The following is a 23,651-nucleotide window of genomic DNA, read 5'->3' as shown; positions in this document are numbered from 1 at the left end:
TGTCAATCACACTGAACAAACTGCCATCTTCAAACTGCACTTACCTTGAGAGACCGGAGTGGAAGGGGGCCTCGAGGATTCTGCTTCTGTAACAAGAAAGAGAGAAAAAAGAAAGTTTATAACAAAGCCAGATTCCTGCAGTGGTTCTGAATCCACTGAAGTGATTACACTGCATACCTTGAGAGACCGGAGTGGAAGGGGGGCTTGTGGGGTCTGAATCTGTAAAGAAAACACACAACAACAAGATTTAGTGTTTCCTGTTTCCAGTGTATTGTTCAAATGCATTTCAATGAAACTGTGTCTATGCTGCTGTCTCCACCAGGGCAATGCTGACAATTACATGGTTTATTGTTTTCAAATAAATATAATAAATAGACAGTAAGAATGTATATCACAGCACACGTCTCTCCTGGGTATAACAATGAGGGGTAGCTGCTCCCTCTCACACTCTTAATGACCGGGCTGGATTCTGGTTCTTCAGATCTCTAGGCTACACCCTGCCCTGCTCTGGATGTCAGACAGCTACTGAAGGATCAGATAGACTGAGCCTCTGAGTCCCTGCTCACAGACTGAGGTGCAAACACTGAGCTGAATAATTAAATGAACCCCTTGTCAAACAATAAGACCCCACGTAGTCTGTAACGAGCAGCACAGAAGAGTTCACACAGCCATTAAATAAACCCCATGTCAAACAATAAGACCCCACGTAGTCTGTAATGTGCAGCACAGAACGGGTGCAGCGTTCCCTTTTTAGATTCTGAGAAATGTGCCGTTTTAACTGAGAAAGGATCAATTATCAGTGAGGAACCTTCGACGACGCACTAACCCTTTGAATGTATTCATTTTGTTGCATTATACAATTTTGAAATATAATTTAATTAAAAAAAACTGCCTTTGTTTAATATTGCTAATTACAGCTTTATTAAAATACAGGTAGCATAGAAAGAAATAAAGTAAACAATCATTAAACACGCAATTCATTTTCCTTCAAAACTTCAGGAAAGCCCCGCCTTGAACGCAGTGTCTTAGATCTCAGTTTTCAGCATAGTGAATGCAGTGTCTTAGACCTCAGTTTTCAGTATAGTGAAAGCAGTGTCTTAGACCTCAGTTTTCAGTATAGTGAATGCAGTGTCTTAGATCTCAGTTTTCAGCATAGTGAATGCAGTGTCTTAGACCTCAGTTTTCAGCATAGTGAATGCAGTGTCTTAGACCTCAGTTTTCAGTATAGTGAATGCAGTGTCTTAGACCTCAGTTTTCAGTATAGTGAATGCAGTGTCTTAGATCTCAGTTTTCAGTATAGTGAATGCATGCTTTGCCATTGTTGCCGTCTTATTTGCTTTCTTGTTCTCTCTACGTGTTTATGATTGGCAATATGATCTTTTAATGGTATTGACTCATACATGATCAACGGCAGCAAAACTTGAACAATAGTGTCCCACCATCCTCATAGAGATAATCAGATTTTGTTTCAGCAGAGACACGTCAGTGAAGTCACCTAAACTCAACTTGCAAACAAATGCACGTGGTATGTCATCTTCAATCACTACACTGTACTGTACATTACATTTTTACCAGTTTCTAAACGCTTGATATGATGGTATTTCTGAAATGTTTGTTTTTTAAAAGGGAAAAAAACAAAACCCGTGAAAGTATGAGTATTGTGATTTTTATTTATGTTTATTTATGTTGACTATTTATACTTCTAAATAATGCAGTAAGATTGTGCTTCAAAAACGTTTTCAATTATACGATGAGTTCAAAACTGAGACGTTCCTAAGCAGCACCGGGCAGCCCTCTCCATCGAGGCAGAATCTCCAGACGCCTGCTTCACCCGCCCTGCACTACTGGATTCACTGCAGCCTGAGTGATCTCTGTACTAATGTGACGTGCATTTTAACAGGGAAATCAGAGAATCGTCTGCAAGACACACGGAAATGTGATTATGTTAATGCTTTGCACGAATGCTCTCAAAATGAGATGTTGGAGTCTCGAGGGAGGCTGATATTTGATAACTTGTAAAAGTTAATAAACTGAGTGGAAGGTTGTTGCCAGTTACTGTGTAAAATGTACGCATTTTACCCTTAGAGGGAACGCTGAATGTGAGTTAAGTGCAGGGCTCAGGTGAGGTGCTGATACCTAGAACACAAGAAGCACACGTGTAGAGGTAGACATTCAGAGATGAACTCTTGTGTTTAGATGTTTAGATGAGTGTCTAATGTTAGGGCAGTTTTCAACAGTATAAACAGGGTTACCTGAAGACAGATTATTTGTACTGGACAATATAATGTAACTCTATACATTAGGATTTCAAACCGAAAGACAACCGTCTGCTCTCCTAGTGTTGTTGCTGATTAGTTGCACACAGCTCTCCCACAGCTGATATAGCTCTAGTGGATCACATGACACGTGAGGTGGGCTGTCAGTCACACTGAACAGACTGCCATCTTCAAACTGCACTTACCTTGAGAGACCGGAGTGGAAGGGGGCATCGAGGATTCTGCTTCTGTAACAAGAAAAAGAGAAAAAAGAAAGTTTATAACAAAGCCAGATTCCTGCTGTGGTTCTGAATCCACTGAAGTGATTACACTGCATACCTTGAGAGACCGGAGTAAAAGGGGGGCTTGTGGGGTCTGAATCTGTAAAGAAAACACACAACAACAAGATTTAGCGTTTCCTGTTTCAAGTGTATTGTTCAAATGCATTTCAATGAAACTGTATCTATGCTGCTGTCTCCACCAGGGCAATGCTGACAATGACATGGTTTATTGTTTTCAAATAAATATAATAAATAGACAGTAAGAATGTATATCACAGCACACGTCTCTCCTGGGTATAACAATGAGGGGTAGCTGCTCCCTCTCACACTCTTAATGACCGGGCTGGATTCTGGTTCTTCAGATCTCTAGGCTACACCCTGCCCTGCTCTGGAGGTCAGACAGCTACTGAAGGATCAGATGGACTGAGCCTCTGAGTCCCTGCTCACAGACTGGGGTGCAAACCCTGAGCTGAATAATTAAATAAACCCCATGTAAAACAATAAGACCCCACGTAGTCTGTAATGTGCAGCACAGAAGAGATCACACAGCCATTAAATAAACCTCATGTCAAACAATAAGACCCCACGTAGTGTGTAATGTGCAGCACAGAACGTGAGTTAAGTGCAGGGCTCAGGTGGGGTGCTGGTACCTAGAACACAAGAAGCAGACGTGTAGAGGTAGACTTTCAAAGATGAACTCTTGTGTTTAGGTGTTTAGAGGAGTGTTTAATGTTGGGGCAGTTTTCAACTGATTTAAACATGTTTCCGTCAGGCAGTCAGTTGAATGCTTGCATGCTGGTTTAGACCTCATTACCATTCCTATGAGTGGATTTCAATGCACTGACATGTCTACAGTGAGTTGTTTAGATCTGGGCTTCTCTAACTTGGTCCTGGGGACCCCCTGTGTCTGCTGGTTTCCATTCCAACAGAGCTTTCAATTACTTAACTAGACCCTTAATTGAACTGATAATTTGCTTAATTAGACATTTTTACTTGTTTTCAGCTCTTAAACAGTTGCAGTTCAAGTTACTTGTCAAATGTTATAGCTAACTTGAAATATGCAACTGTTTAAGAGCTGAAAACAAGTAAAAAGGTCTAATTAAGCAAATTATCAGTTCAGTTAATGGTCTAGTTAAGTAACTTAGAGCTCAGTTGGAATGAAAACCAACAGAGACAGGGGGGTCTTGTGGTTCACATGACACATGAGATTGCCATTCTACTGTGGTTTGTGAATCCACTGAAGTGATTACCCTGCATACCTTGAGAGACCGGAGTGGAAGGGGGGCTTGTGGGGTCTGAATCTGTAAAGAAAACACACAACAACAAGATTTAGTGTTTCCTGTTTCAAGTGTATTGTTCAAATGCATTTCAATGAATCTGTGTCTATGCTGCTGTCTCCACCAGGACAATAAATAAATACTAATACAATCAAACAATAAGTCATTTATTACAAAGCCACATTCAAACTGAACTAGTGCACTCCATACCTTTAGAGGCTGGTGTTGAGAGAAGGCTTGAGAGGTTTGGATTTGCAGGAGTAAAAAATACATAATTTGCATTTCTACATTATTGTTTAAATATATTTGAGCGACACCCTGTGTGTGTGTGTGTATGTGTGTGTGTGTGTCAGTGTGTCTCTGTGTGTGTGTGTCAGTGTGTGTGTGTCAGTGTGTCTCTGTGTGTGTGTGTGTGTGTGTGTGTGTGTGTGTGTGTGTGTGTGTGTGTGTATCATTGTGTGTGTGTGTGTGTGGGTGCGTGTATGTGTGTGTGTCAGTGTGTATCATTGTGTGTGTGTATGTGTATGTGTGTGTGTGTGTCAGTGTGTGTCAGTGTGTGTATCATTGTGTGTGTGTGTGTGTGTGTGTGTGTGTATGTGTGTGTGTCAGTGTGTATCAGTGTGTCAGTGTGTATGTATCATTGTGTGTGTGTGTATTTGTGTGAGTGTGTGTGAGTATTTTTGTGTCTGGGTGCGGGTGCGTGTGCGTGTGTGTGTGTGGTGCTGTCCTCAGCAGGGCAATGGTGAACTCACTGTTAAATTAGTGAGGTTGATAAGAACACTGAGATTCATTTATAACTCATGGTGTGGTCTGTCAATCACACTGAACAAACTGCCATCTTCAAACTGCACTTACCTTGAGAGACCGGAGTGGAAGGGGGGCTCGAGGATTCTGCTTCTGTAACAAGAAAGAGAGAAAAAAGTAAGTTTATAACAAAGCCAGATTCCTGCTGTGGTTCTGAATCCACTGAAGTGATTACACTGCATACCTTGAGAGACCGGAGTGGAAGGGGGGCTTGTGGGGTCTGAATCTGTAAAGAAAACACACAACAACAGGATTTAGTGTTTCCTGTTTCAAGTGTATTGTTCAAATGCATTTCAATGAAACAGTGTCTATGCTGCTGTCTCCACCAGGGCAATGCTGACAATGACATGGTTTATTGTTTTCAAATAAATATAATAAATAGACAGTAAGAATGTATATCACAGCACACGTCTCTCCTGCGTATAACAATGAGGGGTAGCTGCTCCCTCTCACACTCTTAATGACCAGGCTGGATTCTGGTTCTTCAGATCTCTAGGCTACACCCTGCCCTGCTCTGGAGGTCAGACAGCTACTGTAGGATCAGATGGACTGAGCCTCTGAGTCCCTGCTCACAGACTGGGGAACAAACACTGAGCTGAACAAGAGCACAGACTGAACAGGGAGCCTTCAGTCACAGCAGAACAAGGGGTACTGATAGCTGCAATCCACATCACCCCATTACCTCTGGAAGGATATTGACCATCCCATCAGCCTGAGCAGGGAGCCTGTGATTGATTCTCAAAGTGGAAACTGCTAGATTTGTCACCACCAGGATTTATTGAAGAGATCTAATCAGGCTTCCCTCTTTGAACCTGAAGGTTTACACTGAATTAAATGAGAACACAGTCTGAACAGGGTCCTCACCCTCACAGCAGAAGAAGGACATCCGATTGTTGCAGCCATAGTCAAGCCATCCACCAGTCATACTCATCATCACACAGTTCTGATTGCCTTCCAGATTGTTTGGTTGCCCAGAGTCCCAGGTGTGAAATGTGTAGCTATCCCCCTGGTGTGACCACTTCCAGGGCTCATTGAACAGGCCTATCCAGAAGGGCTTGCCCTGCGCTTTCTTCACTATTTCTTCATTTTCACTGGCGTTCTTTATACTGACGAGGTCGGCGTGGTGTTCTCTACAGTACTGCTGAGCTTCAGTCCAGGTTTTCAGTTCTTCAATCAGGGTGTATCTCTCAGTGATGTTGCTGGTCTCTGTGAACACAAACAGATCAAAATCAATGTGATCTGTGGAGGTGCGCTGGCTCTCCTGTTGTATAGTGATTGAACCCGAGTCACACCCGGCTCAGCTATCAAGGTCATGAAAAGCAGCATCTCTAGCAGTGCATGGGAATCTCTTTACTTTATGCCTGAAAAGTATTTAATAGCAAAGTGGGGGATGGGGGAGTCTATTTAATGATTTAGGAATAATGACCGTTCTTTTTCAAACTGATCATTCATTTTCCTCACAGTCGGTGCACAATCAATATGAAGCAAACAGGATCATTATGAACACACACCCCTCCCCCCCCCCCATGTGCTTTCATGTCTTCTGTACTGGCTGGTATTTGTCTGTTTTGAAGTCAGCCTGTTCCAATGACAGTTTCAACATTCTAAAGCTCTGAGGGCGTCGACTGCATGATAATGAGCACTCTACTAGGAACATGATTGGCTGGGGCAGTGCAATGACTGTTTAGTTCAGGTGGATGTGGTATTTATTATTATTATTATTATTCATGGTGAATAATAATTTCCTATAATCGTTGCTATTGTACAGTCTTATTGTACACAGTGGTGGTGTGAGACCCGTGTGTCATAAGATTGCCCGTGTATGAGAAGCGGGATGATAAAACTGCTAACCTCAATCTCTAAAAACAAACTCTACCACCAGTGCATGATCACAACAACACTGTTTAAAGAGAAATACAAGTTACATTTGACACGAGCAACAAGACTGGCTCATCACTGTGGAGGCTGTACCTCATGAAACATGGCATTTATGTAGCCTAGTGTTGGTTAGGGAAGCACCTGCTAACCGAGCACCTGCTGTGCTATCAGTCTGTCAGATCCTCTGCTCATGGTGACTGAAAATAACTTGTAACAGGGAGATGCAGCTTTTATATATTGCAGAATACCTGTCAGACCTCATTTACATAACAAATGAATCAGTCATGTGAGGTTCAGCCCACTACACATAATACAGCAAAACTACAACCCTCTTTATCACCTTTTATTCTAATACAAATAGTTATTTAACTGCTAAACATATTTCTTCTACATGTCTAAAAAGGGCTACATATTTAAGACAAGGCTTTTGCTGTCTGGAATATTCTAAACAAAACAATAAGAACTTTGAAGAATACACATTTTCTTAAGTTTCTTATGAAGGAAAAAAAATATAAGAAAATGTGTTATGAATAACACACCTTCTTAACATTTTTCTTAATAACAAACTTAGAAACATGCTGGATTTAAGAAGATGTTTCTTCTTTTGAACGTTTCAAGATTATGGCCCCTGTGCAGTATCCAGGGGACCTGGCTTCATCCCCCAGTCCAGTCAGCTGTTTCATTAACAAAGGAATTGAATCTCAACTCACCGTTGTAGCACATGAAATAGTTTCCCTGACTGCAGAGTGAATCCTCCCACTCTCCCTCTGAATTGACTGAAGCACAGAAGAGGTATGGTTCCCAGTTGGAGTAGATGACATCACCTCCACTGGACCACTGCCAGTTCTCTTTGTCATGATACAGCCCGATCCAGTAATACCAGTTACTATTTGAAGGTATAAGACCTATAAGCTTATTAACCCTGGCCTGGTCTTGAATGGTGGGCAGGTCTCTGCCTTGGTTTCTGCAGTAGCTCTGAGCTTCCTGCCATGTCTTCCCAGTTCCTTCATAGAAACACTGACCAGAGGAGCCGCCTGGGGAGAGGGGACAGCACAATAAAGATGAGTGAAAACGTGTTCTTCAGAGAAAAGAATTCCACTGGAAATGGAACCAACAGTCACAGATTACTGGTCTTGTAAGAATGTAGGTGTAACAGGGCGGGGAGCCCTGTACAATTATTTGTTATTTATTTTTAGAACCAGGTCTCCCCCCTCCGTCCCTGTGCAATTTGTTGCTTTGTATGTGTTTCTTTTAAGATTTATTGTATTTATATAAAACGGCGAATTTATTTATGTATTTTATTTTATGTATTTATTTAAAACGTGTTCTGGCAGAGGCGAGGTTAGTAGCTCATCCTCTGCCAGGAGTAATTAATAAACTCATGCAGAATAATTACTAGCTCGTTAAACCCCTCGGCCACGGTATATAAACCTACAGCTCTCTGCACTCCAGGTGGGTGTTCGAGAGGAGGAACGAGAGTGAGCGAGGAGAAATTTGAAACGAAAAGAATAGGAACAGTGACAGCAATCTGCCCAGCCTGACCTATTGGTTTTCTGTTTGTGTTTTTGTTTAAATATTTATTTTGCTCTGTGAGCAGTGTTTTGTGTTTAAATATTTTATTTTATTTTTGTTGTTTAATATAAACGGTGCTGCAGTGCCTTTTGAACTGCAGTACTGCATCTTGGTCTTCTTCCTGCATCTGGCCTGACGTCACCACACGCCATTCCTGTCACAGTAGGACACTAGTAGAACTGTATGGTGATATTAAATATACTAACAGCATGCTTGTGGTTTGTACTGTAACATGAGTATCATTCTGGCATGAGTGACGAAGGTCATGGAAACACCAGGTAGCCAAAGAAATCGTTGTGAGAAAAACTCAGTTCACTGTCAATCAATGTTAATGTTATTTTAGAATGTGTAAAGGTACATGTCTTGTTATTATAGGATATTGCACAGCACAGCACAATACCTTAAAGCCTAAGGAAATATAACTGGGGTTTTGTTTACTCTTTTAACCCCATTTAGAACCTCTGTGATTGATTCTCAAAGTGGAAAGTGGTAGATTTGTCACCACCAGGGCCTACTGAAGAGATCTAATCATGCTTCCCTCTTTCAACCTCTGGAAGGATATTGACCATCCTATCAGCCTGAGCAGGGGGCCTGTGATTGATTCTAAAAGTGGAAACTGGTAGATTTGTCACCACCAGGACCTACTGAAGATCACTGAATTAAATGAGAACACAGTCTGAACAGGGTCCTCACACTCACAGCAGAAGAAGGACTTCTGATTGTTGCAGGGAGAATCATTCCATCCACCAGTCTTACTCATCGCCACACAGTTCTCATTCCCTCCCAAATTGTTTGGTTCCCCATTGCTCCAGGTGTGAAATGTGTAGTTATCTCCCTGGTGTGACCACTTCCAGGGCTCATTGAACAGGCCTATCCAGAAGGGCTTGCCCTGCGCTTTCTTCACTATTTCTTCATTTTCACTGGCGTTCTTTATACTGACGAGGTTGGTGTGGTTTTCCCTACAGTACTGCTGAGCTTCAGTCCAGGTTTTCAGTTCTTCAATCAGGGTGTATCTCTCAGTGATGTTGCTGGTCTCTGTGAACACAAACAAACAGCAGCTGAGAGGCTGGGAGCTGTGGAGGGGAGCTGGCTCTAAACCCAAAACAAACGGTGTGTTTTCATCAATTCTACAATTTATCACAAACTGCATCTTGTCTACAGTCAAGTACATCTGTGTGTTATTTAAAAATAAGGGGAAAAATTCTCAGAAACTTGTTACGCCAAAAATATATATTTTTAGTTGGCTAATTTACTCCTGTTTCAGTGTTCAATGAGATTCAATAATATGAGAATCAATCATAGAGGGTCTAAATGGGTTTAAAAGGGTAAACCAATAGGAGCTCCCGAGTGGTGCATTCGGTGAAGGCACTCCGTGAGGAGTGGAGGATGTTCCCTATAGCTTGGAGTTTTTAAGCTAAGCGATTGGAAGAGAATCTCTAGAATTCTCTAGAAGTTGCTTTGACTCGAATGTTATTATTGTTAGTTCATTGATAAATTGTTGTCTAAATGCCTTGTTTGTCTTAAAATTGTTTAATGGAATATTTGCTGTGCAGTTGTTTGAATGTGTTGCCTGCTTCATTGTTCACGTTGATATTAGACAGCTTACACACAGCCTGTCTCAGACAATGTAAGAAGGATAAGGACCCGAGAGACCTCTACAAGGAACTAAAACTCCTTTACTATGCAGGTGAAGCACAGCTTCAAGCTGCTGTTCATATGTAACCTGTCTGCAGAGGTCAGAGGTGCCGTGAGCACAGAAGTAAATGCAGACAACTCAATGCCCACCATCCGGAAGCTGCGGAGAGTATGGTGAAATATACAGATACCCGGCCCAATACCAGGAGCACTCAGGTACTAGGAGATGAAGCACAGCCTGACTTTCCTGGATTTGAAAGAAATTAACTGCCACAGAACTCCCAGAGAAGATTTCAACCTTCACACAGCAAACCCCAGCCCAGAGGGAAAGGTAAACCTGACAGCCCTACACCTCACCAGAGGGGGGAAACACAGTCTTATTGAGCCATCCATCTATCACTAATGAAATTTAGGTATTTTTTTAACTGCCTCTGAAACACACCAAATACATCTAATAACTGTATGTTTTTGTATCCTTTCAAGGGCAACTTGGATTCAGGGTTTTGACTGAAAATATCTGCAAGCTGAAATAGTTTGAGATATTATCAGCTGTAGGAGTGGGTGGATTTGCAAACTCATACAAGTGCCCCTCACAAGGATGCTTAATAATTTTAAGAACTAAAATAAATGAATAATCAATTGCAATATAGCAATAATTATGTCTTTACCTTTGTAGCACATGAAGGCTTTCTGAAGGTTGCAGGGTAAATCAGTCCACTTTCCATCTGAATTGACTGAAGCACAGAAGACGTCTGCCCTCCAGTTGGAGTAGATGACATCATCGCTGTTAGACCACTGCCAGTTCTGTGTGTCATCACGATACAGCCCGAGCCAGGAATCCCCGAGAAAAGCTCCTCTAATATTTAAGAGCTGCTCTGCTTCTTCCTGGCTGCGCACAGTGGCCAGGTCTGTGTGATTCTCCCTACAGTAGCTCTGAGCTTCAGACCAGCTCTTCACAGTTTTCACAAACACATGTTTTCTGATCTGGTTGTTTGCAGGCACACAAAACCCTGATAAAGAAAAAAAAAGAAAACGTTTTTTGGATTTTCCTAAATATATGTACTAATTACCCTGACAAAGAAAGAATCGTGTAGCTGCAAAAATTAGCGAGATAAAATAATGTCATACCTATTCCAACCAGGAGCGGACAAATCCACCTCTACATAGAAAACCTATTATAACAATGAGGTGATGCGGTATTATTTGTATTCATCAGTCAGGACTTGCAGCCATGTATTGAAGTTTGATTATATCAGTCTGCATTCCTCAAGTGAGCGGTCTGTTGACATTTCTATTGTTTCAATGAACCTCCTGATAGCCCATCAATCAGCCTTGACAGCTCACGGTGCCAGGCTGTGTGCAGAGCGGAGCGAGCCCATTGTATATGGAGCGGGGGAGCGGAGCGGACATTTCCAGCCTGCTCTTTCACAGCACTAACAACTGAACACGGGTTGATTTTTCTTAAATACATGTTCGGCCATGGAGTTTGTACAGGAAATTAAAGAAAAAAAGAAGCAGTCATTATACAGTATTTTGCATCATGCCTGTGCCTGGTCATTTTCCAGTTGCAAACCAAAATTAGGCACTTGTATGTTTTGCAGACTTGAGAATTGCATTTCTTTTTAAACCCTTTATATTCAATGTGATTGGCATTGCACTTTATAATTCATTATGGAGGGAAAAATATATATTCTCCCGATGGTGGAGCTCCCATATAAAAATGTGAGAAACGTCATCAGTGTGTCCGTCTGTCAGCGGTTATTACATAGCCTATATTGTTCTTATAGAGTTCTACGATTATGCCCCAACACACCATGTTTGTTTGTTTAGTGTTCATCCCTGTGTGTTAGTGTCTGTTTCTTTCTGGCCTGACGTCATCCCTACAGCCAGCCTGTTCACACACCAATACAGAACGGACCAGTAGCAGCATTGCATTCAATAGAACAAAACTATGGACTGAAAAGCCTTCTTGCCAGCTGCAGAAATCCACATTTGAATTTCTTTCAGCCTCCCGCATTGTACATGTTTACCTTTACCTGCCTTTTTTCTAAAATTCCAACCCCCAAATGAAAAAGGACAGTTTCTAAAATGTAAAAAATGCATACTGTGCACATCTGAGACAGGTCAGGTGTTTAAAATTGGCCCTAAAACTGAAATAAGTGAATACGTAAATTGATCCTGATTCATACATTGTATCCTGCAGACTGATGCCTCTGACGTAGTAGGACTAGGGACAGATAGAGTGCATGGGGCATTTGATATTGTACATTAGCGGGAAGCTGCTTGCGTGAAAGACTCAGAGACCAGGTATGCTGTATTAGAGAAAGAAATGCACAGCCATCATAAAAGAACAAAATTACAAAAGCAAGCTTCTGTGCGCCTCTCTTCCAGTGTGTGTGGGCCCATCCACCCGCATGCAGTTTTTGTCAAATGTCCCAAACAAACGGTGACCTCGCGGGGGTTCAATTCTGCTGGGGGCCCTATGTTAGAGCAGCAGTGTGGAGTAGTGGTCAGGGGCTCTGGACTCTTCACCGGAGGGTCGTGGGTTCAATCCCAGGTGGGGGACACTGCTGCTGTAACCTTGAGCAAGGTACTTTACCTAGATTGCTCCAGTAAAAACCCAACTGTATAAATGGGTAATTGTATGTAAAAAATAATGTGTAAAAAAATAATGTAATTGTATGTAAAAACAATGTGATATCTTGTAACAATTGTAAGTCGCGTCTGCTAAGAAATAAAAAATAATAATAGAGTGTAATTCGCGCATAGGTTAATCCGGCCCTGCTCTGATCTATGTTTTAGATGCACATGTTTCTATACAAGTCACGTTTTTCTAACACATTGAAAATGGATCACGGAAGACGCAGGACAGCAAAGCAGTGTTTGGAATTACTGCAACATTTACCAAACAACGCTTGTGATGCAGCAGAGACGGACAATGACGAGTCTGGCTCTGAAGCAGACTGGGTTTGCAAAGATAAATCTTCCAGCAGCAGTGTGTAGGTTCTATAGACATTGTTATCTCAAATATATTGCAAATGTCGTGGGCTTTCTTATGTTCTTATGTTCTTATGATATTGTATATTAACAGGAATCTACATTGAATGAACTTTAATCTAATTTGCCCAGCTTTGCCTAGCGATAACGATCAACCTAACACCTTGAATGCATCAGGCACTCAGGAAAGAAAAGGCTAATCAAACCCGTCTCTAGCGAGAGAAATGTGCTTTAGCATAGGAGTCTGAAAGAGAGAAAAATAGCTTAAAGATTTAGAGATTTAAGACAATTTTCACATCATATTGATTTAATACCACTATGAGTACAAGATGCAAGCGTTTTTATTCTTAAATTGCCTAACAAGTATAGAATAACCCAGGTAATCCCTTGTTGTTGTGTCAGTATGTACTAATATTTCTTTGGTAAATTGTTCTTTTAAACCTTAGTTCACATTGTAATGCTTTTAATGTGACATTAATTGTGTAACTGTTTTGTGTGATTTTCAAACTTATTTTGTTGCATGCTTAATAAATACCATCTTTCTAAGAAGAGACTCCCAGTATTGAATCATTCACTCATGTTGAACAGACACGATTTATGAACTTTGAACAGTCTGGAATGTGGTCTATTTTTGGCTTGTTGTAATGTGTAAATCTGCCATCGTTTTCAGAGAGCGATATTAAAAACGGGTTTGTACATTATAATAGGACACCGTTTATTGTAGAGGTCCCACCGAGATCTTGACTATCGAAGGTATCTCTTTATCCCCTACAGTTTTTGGAGGTCCTTTAATTTATTGCTTTTAAGAATATATTAACTGCCTACAATAGTACCCACAAGTGACAGTGAGGAGGATGTCAGCGAAGTGCCAGGACTGAGTGCGTGAAGAGATGTAGTAAGCAACGGATGTTATTGCAGCAGTTATTGTATCAAGCCAAATCAGACCTTGCAAATCCAAGAATGCCAAGTAAAAATCAGCAGGCAGTCCATCGATTCCTGGAGAACGGTCCCTTTTAGCAGATTTAACTGCCTGTAACAAGTCATCTAGAAATATTGGAGCGTCCAGCATCATTGCATCTTCCAGAGAAATGCTGGGAAGGTTAAGATTTTATAGAAAAGCAAGACATCGCTCCGGGGTGGATGAGATGTCAGATGAGTAAAAATTAGCAAAAGAGGATTGAAAGGTTTCATGATTTACTTTGGGATCAGAAACCAGCCCCTCTGTTTGATTTTTGGAATGGTAAATCAACTGGCGTTTCAACTTTAAAGCAAGAAGGCGAGATGGTCTACTACTGTTTGTATAGTATTTGTGCTTGGTAGAGTGCATGCAAAATTCAACCCTCTGTTTTAACAAATTATTCAGTTCAGCCCATTCTGCCCTCAATTTTGAATCAAAAGCACTACTGTAATGAGAATTTAAAGTGTTTTCTAAGTTGCTACAGCTAGACTCCAGCTGAGATATCAATTGCAATTTCGACTTTTTTAGATGGGATGAAAAGCAAATCGCATTACCACACATAAAACTCTTGATAGCAGCACAACTCATTGCTCGATTGTTTACCAAGCCCACATTAATATTAATAAATTTTGTCAAGTTTGATCTAAACTGAGCCAGAAAATCCTGATTCTGCAGAAGTGAAGTATTGAATCTCCACCTGGTCAATTTTCCTTGGCTGGGAGCCAGGTTAAATACAGACACAACTGCATAGTGGTCAGAGATATTTCTAGGCAGTATATCCACATTATCAGAGCAGCATGAAATATTAGCAAAGGAAAGAATAAAATCAACCCTAGAGAATGGTTTTTGATATGGAGAAAAATATGTGAAATCCTTGGCAGATGGATTTTGAAATGGCCATAAGTCAATCAAATTCAAATCCTTAATGAAAATACGCAGTGCTTTAGAAGCTGCTGACTGTGTATTAGAAATACTGACTGAGGATCTGTCCAATTGATTGTCAACACACACATTCATGTCTGCGCCCGCTATTAACTTATACTCTCCCAAAGATAGCAATTCATTTGTGAGTCAAGGAAAAAATGCAGGCTCATATACTGAAGGTGCGTAGTTTGATGCAAAACCAGTTTTTTTCGCCATTCACTGTAGCATAGCAGTGCGCCAGTCTACCCATTTGATCAGAAATAATCCTATTGATAGACATATCCATGTTGCGTTCCATTAAGATTGAAGCTCCCGTTGTCTTTGATCCATCACTGGAAGCTATAACTATCTTAGAACGACCATTTTGAAATCAAAATGTGTCTATTGGCTTTAAATACATTTCTTGAATCAAAGCTATGTCAGCCTTTTGACTACATAAATAATCGAGTACCTTTGCACATTTTATTATGTGTTTATTTATCAGATGCCTTTATCCAAGGCGACTTACAGAGACTAGGGTGTGTGAACTATGCATCAGCTGCAGAGTCACTTACAATTACGTCTCACCCGAAAGATGGAGCACAAGGAGGTTAAGTGACTTGCTCAGGGTCACACAATGAGTCAGGGGCTGAGGTGGGATTTGAACCGGGGACCTCCTGGTTACAAGCCCTTTTCTTTAAACACTGGACCACACAGTCTCCTTAGATCTTGAATTCAAACCTCATACATTAAAAGATACAACAGAGAACTTAGCCACTCATAAAAACACAGTATGATATAGATAAGAAAGCATTGAGAAATCCACCAAACAGCGCCATACGAAAACAACGTGCAGGCAAGATTACAGTAAGTTTACAAAAACACAGAAGGTACTTAGAACTCCCAAAAGAACAAGAACAGAGAAAAGATCCCACGATATGTCCCTCTCACAAATCCCCCGCCCCCAGAGCCCGGGGGATCCCCCCTCCCTTAGTTAATACAGGGTTTACAGAGTAAAGAACCCACGATATATCTGAGCATCTTGTTGGCCTTTTTTATAGCTTCCCCACATTGTCTAGATGAAGTAATTTCCGAGTCAATATAAACTAGGTCTTTTTCATAGATTCCTTCTTCAATTTCAGTATCTCCGTGTGACAGGAATGGCTGGGCGGTGACGTTGCGGCAGAAGCAGGAAGGGAAACTGACACCAGGGAGTACTGCAGTTAAAGGCGCTTGCGCCGTTTTATTTTAAATAATACAAAAATAAATAAAAGGTTTTAACAAAAAAAGACTTGCTCACAGAGCAAAATAAAAGGTTTAAACAGAAACAAAATCACGAACACAAAATATACAGGTGAGGCTGGGCAGTCGCTGTCACTGTTCCTGTATTTTTAAGTTTTGTTTTTCTCTCTTTCTCCACTCTCTCTATGCTCCTCTCGTACACCCACCACGAGCTGGAGAGCTGCAGGCTTTTTATACCATGGCCGAGGGGTTGAACTAGCTAGCAAATATTCTATTACCCCTCGGCCACTATCTGCACGAGTTTTTTTTTTTTTTTTTTTTTTTTTTAATTACTGTGGATGGGGCTACCCATCCACGCTACTAAACAAATATAATAAAACAAACACGGCTACACCGTCACATCTATAAACAACAAAACAATAACAAAATACACAGCGCTTCACCGTCATATAAATACAATAACTAAATCATAATACAAAACAAACACAAAATAACACCCTACACAGGGGCGGAGGGGGAAACCCTGTTCTAAAAATAAATAAATAAACAAATCAATGTACAGGGCACCTCGCCCTGTTACATTCCCCCCCTTGTGCAACGCACACTTGGCCCCAACGACCACCTCCCCCCTCAGTCTCAGTCCTGGAAGAGGGGGAAGCAAGGTGTTTCTGGGGGTGGACATGGTGGAATGTCCTCCACCCCCCACTTCTTCGTGGCTAGCAGCTCCATCTTCTGGGGCTTCAGCCACACTATCTACTGCCGTGAAAGTGCAGCTGGGGGAGCTGGTCTCCTGACCTCCACCCACCTTCTTCGTGGCCGGCAGTTCCCCTCCGTGGGGCTCCGACCACTCAATTTCCAGCAGCGAAACTGCTGTGGGGGGAGCTGGTCTCTTGACCTATCCCCCCCTTCTTTGTGGCCGACAGCTCCCCTCCGTGGGGCTCTGGCCACAGTGTTTCCTGCCACAAAAATGCGGCTGGGGGAGCTGGTCTCCTGACCTCCCCCCCTTTCGTCATGGCCGGCAGCTCCCCTTCATGGGGCTCCAGCCACAGTGTAGTGACCCCAAAAGAAGCAGAGCCCCCGGCGACCCCAGGCGAAGCAAGACCGTCAACGACCACAGGCATAGCAGGACCCTCGACAACCCCAGGCGACGGCAGCAGCAGCGGACCCTTGGGAGGCGACGGCAGCAGCAGCGGAATCTCGGGATTGAATCTCTACTGCGTTCAGTTTGAGAATTAATCTTTTGTGCGGGACTTTGTCAAAAGCTTTCTGGAAATCTAAATAAACCATGTCGTATGCTTTGCAGTTATCCATTGTCGATGTTGCATCCTCAAAAAAATCAAGCAGGTTAGTTAGACACGATCTCCCTTTCCTAAAACCATGCTGACTGTCTCCCAGGATATTGTTACCATATAGGTAATTTTCCATTTTGGATCTTATTATAGTTTCCATAAGTTTACATATAATAGAAGTCAGGAAAGCATCCAGTCCTCTCTGGTGAAGCTTAGCTCTGACCTGTGTTAAGGCCTTCCTCTTGTTAGCTGTAATCAGGTAATAATCCACAATGAAGTTGTGATTTCCGAGATCCCTGCGGAATAGCTTGGCGATCCAAATAGCAAAGTAACTTAAATATTAGTGTACGTGGTTTGTTAGAGCCATGTGTTGAGCTATTAAACACGCAGTGTTTTGTCTGTCTCGATCGGGATCGCTGAAGAAGATGAGGGGAGAGCAACGCTGGGGATCCACAGAGGTACTGGATGGGATTGCTCTCCTCTTGCTCCTCTGGTAGATTAACCACACGCACATTGCAGCGCCTTGATCGGTCTTCCAAATCATTAAGTTTGTCTTGAAATGCCTCCACATGGTCAAGGCAATGGTTCGTATCCTAAGGGTGTCCATCTTCGCAGTAACTTTCTCCACTGCTTTTCTGTGTGCATCGAGGTCTGCTCTCATGGAATGAAGGAGCACACCATTATCCTGCATTGCCTCCCTAACAGACCTCAAAGCCTTGGCTAGCATGTCCTTCACCATGTCGAGGAAAGTGTCAGCCTGCGCTGCCACGGCTCGCTCGCTCGATCACCGGTGTTATCTCGTCTGGAGGTGAGGATTTTTTTAAGCGTTTCCTTTCGGGAGATGCTTGGGGGGAAGCTGGGGAACTTTTACGAGACGCCATCAGACCAACGGGGAACGAACAAAACACAGGAACATTTTGTGAAATAAGTATGATTTAAACAGAATAGTGGGGTATTAGCAGGAGGGTTAATGATAAAAACAGAATAGTGGGGTATTAGCAGGAGGGTTAATGATAACAGAATAGCGGGGTATTAGCAGGAGGGTTAATGATAACAGAATAGTGGGGTATTAGCAGGATGTTTAATGATAACAGAATAGTGGGGTATTAGCAGGGGGGTTAATGATAACAGAATAGCAGGGTATTAGCAGGAGGGTTAATGATAACAGAATAGCGGGGTATTAGCAGGAGGGTTAATGATATAAACAGAATAGCGGGGTATTAGCAGGAGGGTTAATGATAACAGAATAGCGGGGTATTAGCAGGGGGGTTAATGATATAAACAGAATAGCGGGGTATTAGCAGGAGGGTTAATGATAACAGAATAGCGGGGTATTAGCAGGAGGGTTAATGATAACAGAATAGCGGGGTATTAGCAGGAGGGCTAATGATAACAGAATAGTGGGGTATTAGCAGGGGGGTTAATGATAACAGAATAGCAGGGTATTAGCAGGGAGGTTAATGATAACAGAATAGTGGGGTATTAGCAGGGGGGTTAATGATAACAGAATGGCGGGGTATTAGCAGGGGGGTTAATGATAACAGAATAGTGGGGTATTAGCAGGGGGGTTAATGATAACAGAATAGCGGGGTATTAGCAGGGGGGTTAATGATAACAGAATAGCAGGGTATTAGCAGGAGGGTTAATGATAACAGAATAGCGGGGTATTAGCAGGGGGGTTAATGATATAAACAGAATAGTGGGGTATTAGCAGGAGGGTTAATGATAACAGAATAGCGGGGTATTAGCAGGAGGGTTAATGATATAAACAGACTAGCGGGGTATTAGCAGGAGGGTTAATGATAACAGAATAGCGGGGTATTAGCAGGAGGGTTAATGATAACAGAATAGCGGGGTATTAGCAGGAGGGCTAATGATAACAGAATAGCGGGGTATTAGCAGGGGGGTTAATGATAACAGAATAGCAGGGTATTAGCAGGGGGGTTAATGATAACAGAATAGTGGGGTATTAGCAGGGGGGTTAATGATAACAGAATGGCGGGGTATTAGCAGGGGGGTTAATGATAACAGAATAGTGGGGTATTAGCAGGGGGGTTAATGATAACAGAATAGCGGGGTATTAGCAGGAGGGCTAATGATAACAGAATAGTGGGGTATTAGCAGGGGGGTTAATGATAACAGAATAGCAGGGTATTAGCAGGGAGGTTAATGATAACAGAATAGTGGGGTATTAGCAGGGGGGTTAATGATAACAGAATAGCGGGGTATTAGCAGGGGGGTTAATGATAACAGAATAGCAGGGTATTAGCAGGGGGGTTAATGATAACAGAATAGCGGGGTATTAGCAGGGGGGTTAATGATAACAGAATAGCGGGGTATTAGCAGGAGTGTTAATGATAACAAAATAGCAGGGTATTAGCAGGAGGGTTAATGATAACAGAATAGCGGGGTATTAGCAAGAGGGTTAATGATAACAGAATAGCAGGGAATTAGCAGGAGGGTTAATGATAACAGAATAGCGGGGTATTAGCAGGGGGGTTAATGATAACAGAATAGCAGGGTATTAGCAGGAGGGTTAATGATAACAGAATAGCAGGGTATTAGCAGGAGTGTTAATGATAAAAACAGAATAGTGGGGTATTAGCAGGAGGGTTAATGATAACAGAATAGTGGGGTATTAGCAGGAGGTTTAATGATAACAGAATAGCGGGGTATTAGCAGGAGGGTTAATGATAACAGAATAGCAGGGTATTAGCAGGAGGGCTAATGATAACAGATTAGCGGGGTATTAGCAGGGGGTTAATGATAACAGAATAGTGGGGTATTAGCAGGGGGGTTAATGATAACAGAATAGTGGGGTATTAGCAGGGGGGTTAATGATAACAGAATAGTGGGGTATTAGCAGGGGGGTTAATGATAACAGAATAGCAGGGTATTAGCAGGAGGTTTAATGATAACAGAATAGCGGGGTATTAGCAGGGGGGTTAATGATAACAGAATAGCAGGGTATTAGCAGGGGGGTTAATGATAACAGAATAGCGGGGTATTAGCAGGAGGGATAATGATAAAAACAGAATAGTGGGGTATTAGCAGGGGGGTTAATGATAACAGAATAGTGGGGTATTTGCAGGAGGTTTAATGATAACAGAATAGCGGGGTATTAGCAGGGGGGTTAATGATAACAGAATAGCAGGGTATTAGCAGGAGGGTTAATGATAACAGAATAGCAGTGTATTAGCAGGAGGGTTAATGATAACAGAATAGCGGGGTATTAGCAGGGGGGTTAATGATAGCAGAATAGCAGGGTATTAGCAGGAGGGTTAATGATAACAGAATAGCGGGGTATTAGCAGGGGGGTTGATAACAGAATAGCGGGGTATTAGCAGGAGGGTTAATGATAACAGAATAGCGGGGTATTAGCAGGGGGGTTAATGATAGCAGAATAGCAGGGTATTAGCAGGAGGGTTAATGATAACAGAATAGTGGGGTATTAGCAGGGGGGTTGATAACAGAATAGCGGGGTATTAGCAGGAGGGTTAATGATAACAGAATAGCAGGGTATTAGCAGGAGGGTTAATGATAACAGAATAGCGGGGTATTAGCAGGAGGGTTAATGATAACAGAATAGCGGGGTATTAGCAGGGGGGTTAATGATAACAGAATAGCAGGGTATTAGCAGGAGGGTTAATGATAACAGAATAGCAGGGTATTAGCAGGAGTGTTAATGATAAAAACAGAATAGTGGGGTATTAGCAGGAGGGTTAATGATAACAGAATAGTGGGGTATTAGCAGGAGGTTTAATGATAACAGAATAGCGGGGTATTAGCAGGAGGGTTAATGATAACAGAATAGCAGGGTATTAGCAGGAGGGCTAATGATAACAGATTAGCGGGGTATTAGCAGGGGGTTAATGATAACAGAATAGTGGGGTATTAGCAGGGGGGTTAATGATAACAGAATAGTGGGGTATTAGCAGGGGGGTTAATGATAACAGAATAGCGGGGTATTAGCAGGGGGTTAATGATAACAGAATAGTGGGGTATTAGCAGGGGGGTTAATGATAACAGAATAGCAGGGTATTAGCAGGAGGTTTAATGATAACAGAATAGCGGGGTATTAGCAGGGGGGTTAATGATAACAGAATAGCAGGGTATTAGCAGGAGGGTTAATGATATAAACAGAATAGTGGGGTATTAGCAGGAGGGTTAATGATAACAGAATAGTGGGGTATTAGCAGGGGGTTAATGATAACAGAATAGCGGGGTATTAGCAGGGGGGTTAATGATAACAGAATAGTGGGGTATTAGCAGGGGGGTTAATGATAACAGAATAGCGGGGTATTAGCAGGAGGGTTAATGATAACAGAATAGCGGGGTATTAGCAGGGGGGTTAATGATAACAGAATAGCAGGGTATTAGCAGGGGGGTTAATGATAACAGAATAGCGGGGTATTAGCAGGGGGGTTAATGATAACAGAATAGCAGGGTATTAGCAGGGGGGTTAATGATAACAGAATAGCGGGGTATTAGCAGGGGGGTTAATGATAACAGAATAGCGGGGTATTAGCAGGAGTGTTAATGATAACAAAATAGCAGGGTATTAGCAGGAGGGTTAATGATAACAGAATAGCGGAGTATTAGCAGGAGGGTTAATGATAACAGAATAGCAGGGTATTAGCAGGAGGGTTAATGATAACAGAATAGCGGGGTATTAGCAGGAGGGTTAATGATAGCAGAATAGCAGGGTATTAGCAGGAGGGTTAATGATAACAGAATAGCGGGGTATTAGCAGGGGGGTTAATGATAACAGAATAGCAGGGTATTAGCAGGAGGGTTAATGATAACAGAATAGCGGGGTATTAGCAGGAGGGTTAATGATAAAAACAGAATAGTGGGGTATTAGCAGGAGGGTTAATGATAACAGAATAGTGGGGTATTTGCAGGGGGGTTAATGATAACAGAATAGCGGGGTATTAGCAGGGGGGTTAATGATAACAGAATAGCAGGGTATTAGCAGGGGGGTTAATGATAACAGAATAGCGGGGTATTAGCAGGGGGGTTAATGATAACAGAATAGCGGGGTATTAGCAGGAGTGTTAATGATAACAAAATAGCAGGGTATTAGCAGGAGGGTTAATGATAACAGAATAGCGGAGTATTAGCAGGAGGGTTAATGATAACAGAATAGCAGGGTATTAGCAGGAGGGTTAATGATAACAGAATAGCGGGGTATTAGCAGGAGGGTTAATGATAGCAGAATAGCAGGGTATTAGCAGGAGGGTTAATGATAACAGAATAGCGGGGTATTAGCAGGGGGGTTAATGATAACAGAATAGCAGGGTATTAGCAGGAGGGTTAATGATAACAGAATAGCAGGGTATTAGCAGGAGGGTTAATGATAAAAACAGAATAGTGGGGTATTAGCAGGAGGGTTAATGATAACAGAATAGTGGGGTATTTGCAGGAGGTTTAATGATAACAGAATAGCGGGGTATTAGCAGGAGGGTTAATGATAACAGAATAGCAGTGTATTAGCAGGAGGGTTAATGATATCAGAATAGCGGGGTATTAGCAGGAGGGTTAATGATAACAGAATAGCGGGGTATTAGCAGGGGGGTTAATGATAACAGAATAGCAGGGTATTAGCAGGAGGGTTAATGATATAAACAGAATAGCGGGGTATTAGCAGGAGGGTTAATGATAACAGAATAGCAGGGTATTAGAAGGGGGGTTAATGATATAAACAGAATAGCAGGGTAGCAGGAGGGTTAATGATAACAGAATAGCGGGGTATTAGCAGGAGGGTTAATGATATAAACAGAATAGCGGGGTATTAGCAGGAGGGTTAATGATAACAGAATAGCGGGGTATTAGCAGGAGGGTTAATGATATAAACAGAATAGTGGGGTATTAGCAGGGGGGGTTAATGATAACAGAATAGCAGGGTATTAGCAGGAGGGTTAATGATAACAGAATAGCAGGGTATTAGCAGGAGGGTTAATGATAACAGAGTAGCAGGGTATTAGCAGGAGGGTTAATGATAACAGAATAGCGGGGTATTAGCAGGAGGGTTAATGATAACAGAATAGCAGGGTATTAGCAGGAGGGTTAATGATATAAACAGAATAGCAGGGTATTAGCAGGAGGGTTAATGATAACAGAATAGCAGGGTATTAGCAGGAGGGTTAATGATATAAACAGAATGAGGGGGTATTAGCAGGAGGGTTAATGATAACAGAATAGCGGGGTATTAGCAGGAGGGTTAATGATAACAGAATAGCAGGGTATTAGCAGGAGGGTTAATGATATAAACAGAATAGCAGGGTATTAGCAGGGGGTTAATGATAACAGAATAGCGGGGTATTAGCAGGGGGTTAATGATAACAGAATAGCAGGGTATTAGCAGGAGGGTTAATGATAACAGAATAGCAGGGTATTAGCAGGGGGGTTAATGATAACAGAATAGCGGGGTATTAGCAGGAGGGTTAATGATAACAGAATAGCGGGGTATTAGCAGGAGGGTTAATGATATAAACAGAATAGCGGGGTATTAGCAGGAGGGTTAATGATAACAGAATAGCGGGGTATTAGCAGGGGGG

At 42.1% G+C, this 23,651-nt stretch overlaps 1 protein-coding gene across 1 annotated transcript in view; it reads right to left on the bottom strand.

Annotated features, from left to right (window-relative positions):
* Positions 1-2,104: 2,104 nt before the first annotated feature.
* The window catches only part of LOC131721188 (C-type mannose receptor 2-like), a 47,733-nt gene continuing 26,186 nt past the window's right edge, over positions 2,105-23,651 (bottom strand). Inside the window, exons 3-8 of the mRNA XM_059014518.1 lie at positions 10,371-10,712; positions 8,767-9,102; positions 7,206-7,529; positions 5,482-5,823; positions 4,808-4,843; positions 2,105-2,136 (exon numbers count right to left, since the gene is read on the bottom strand). Coding sequence (XP_058870501.1) covers positions 2,105-2,136; positions 4,808-4,843; positions 5,482-5,823; positions 7,206-7,529; positions 8,767-9,102; positions 10,371-10,712 — 1,412 coding nt within the window. The remainder of the gene's footprint in view (positions 2,137-4,807; positions 4,844-5,481; positions 5,824-7,205; positions 7,530-8,766; positions 9,103-10,370; positions 10,713-23,651) is intronic.

Source organism: Acipenser ruthenus, chromosome 48, assembly GCF_902713425.1.
Source record: "Acipenser ruthenus chromosome 48, fAciRut3.2 maternal haplotype, whole genome shotgun sequence".
NCBI lineage: Eukaryota > Metazoa > Chordata > Actinopteri > Acipenseriformes > Acipenseridae > Acipenser > Acipenser ruthenus.
Note: the sequence above shows the minus strand (reverse complement) of the source record. Positions and strands in the feature narration are given on the sequence as shown.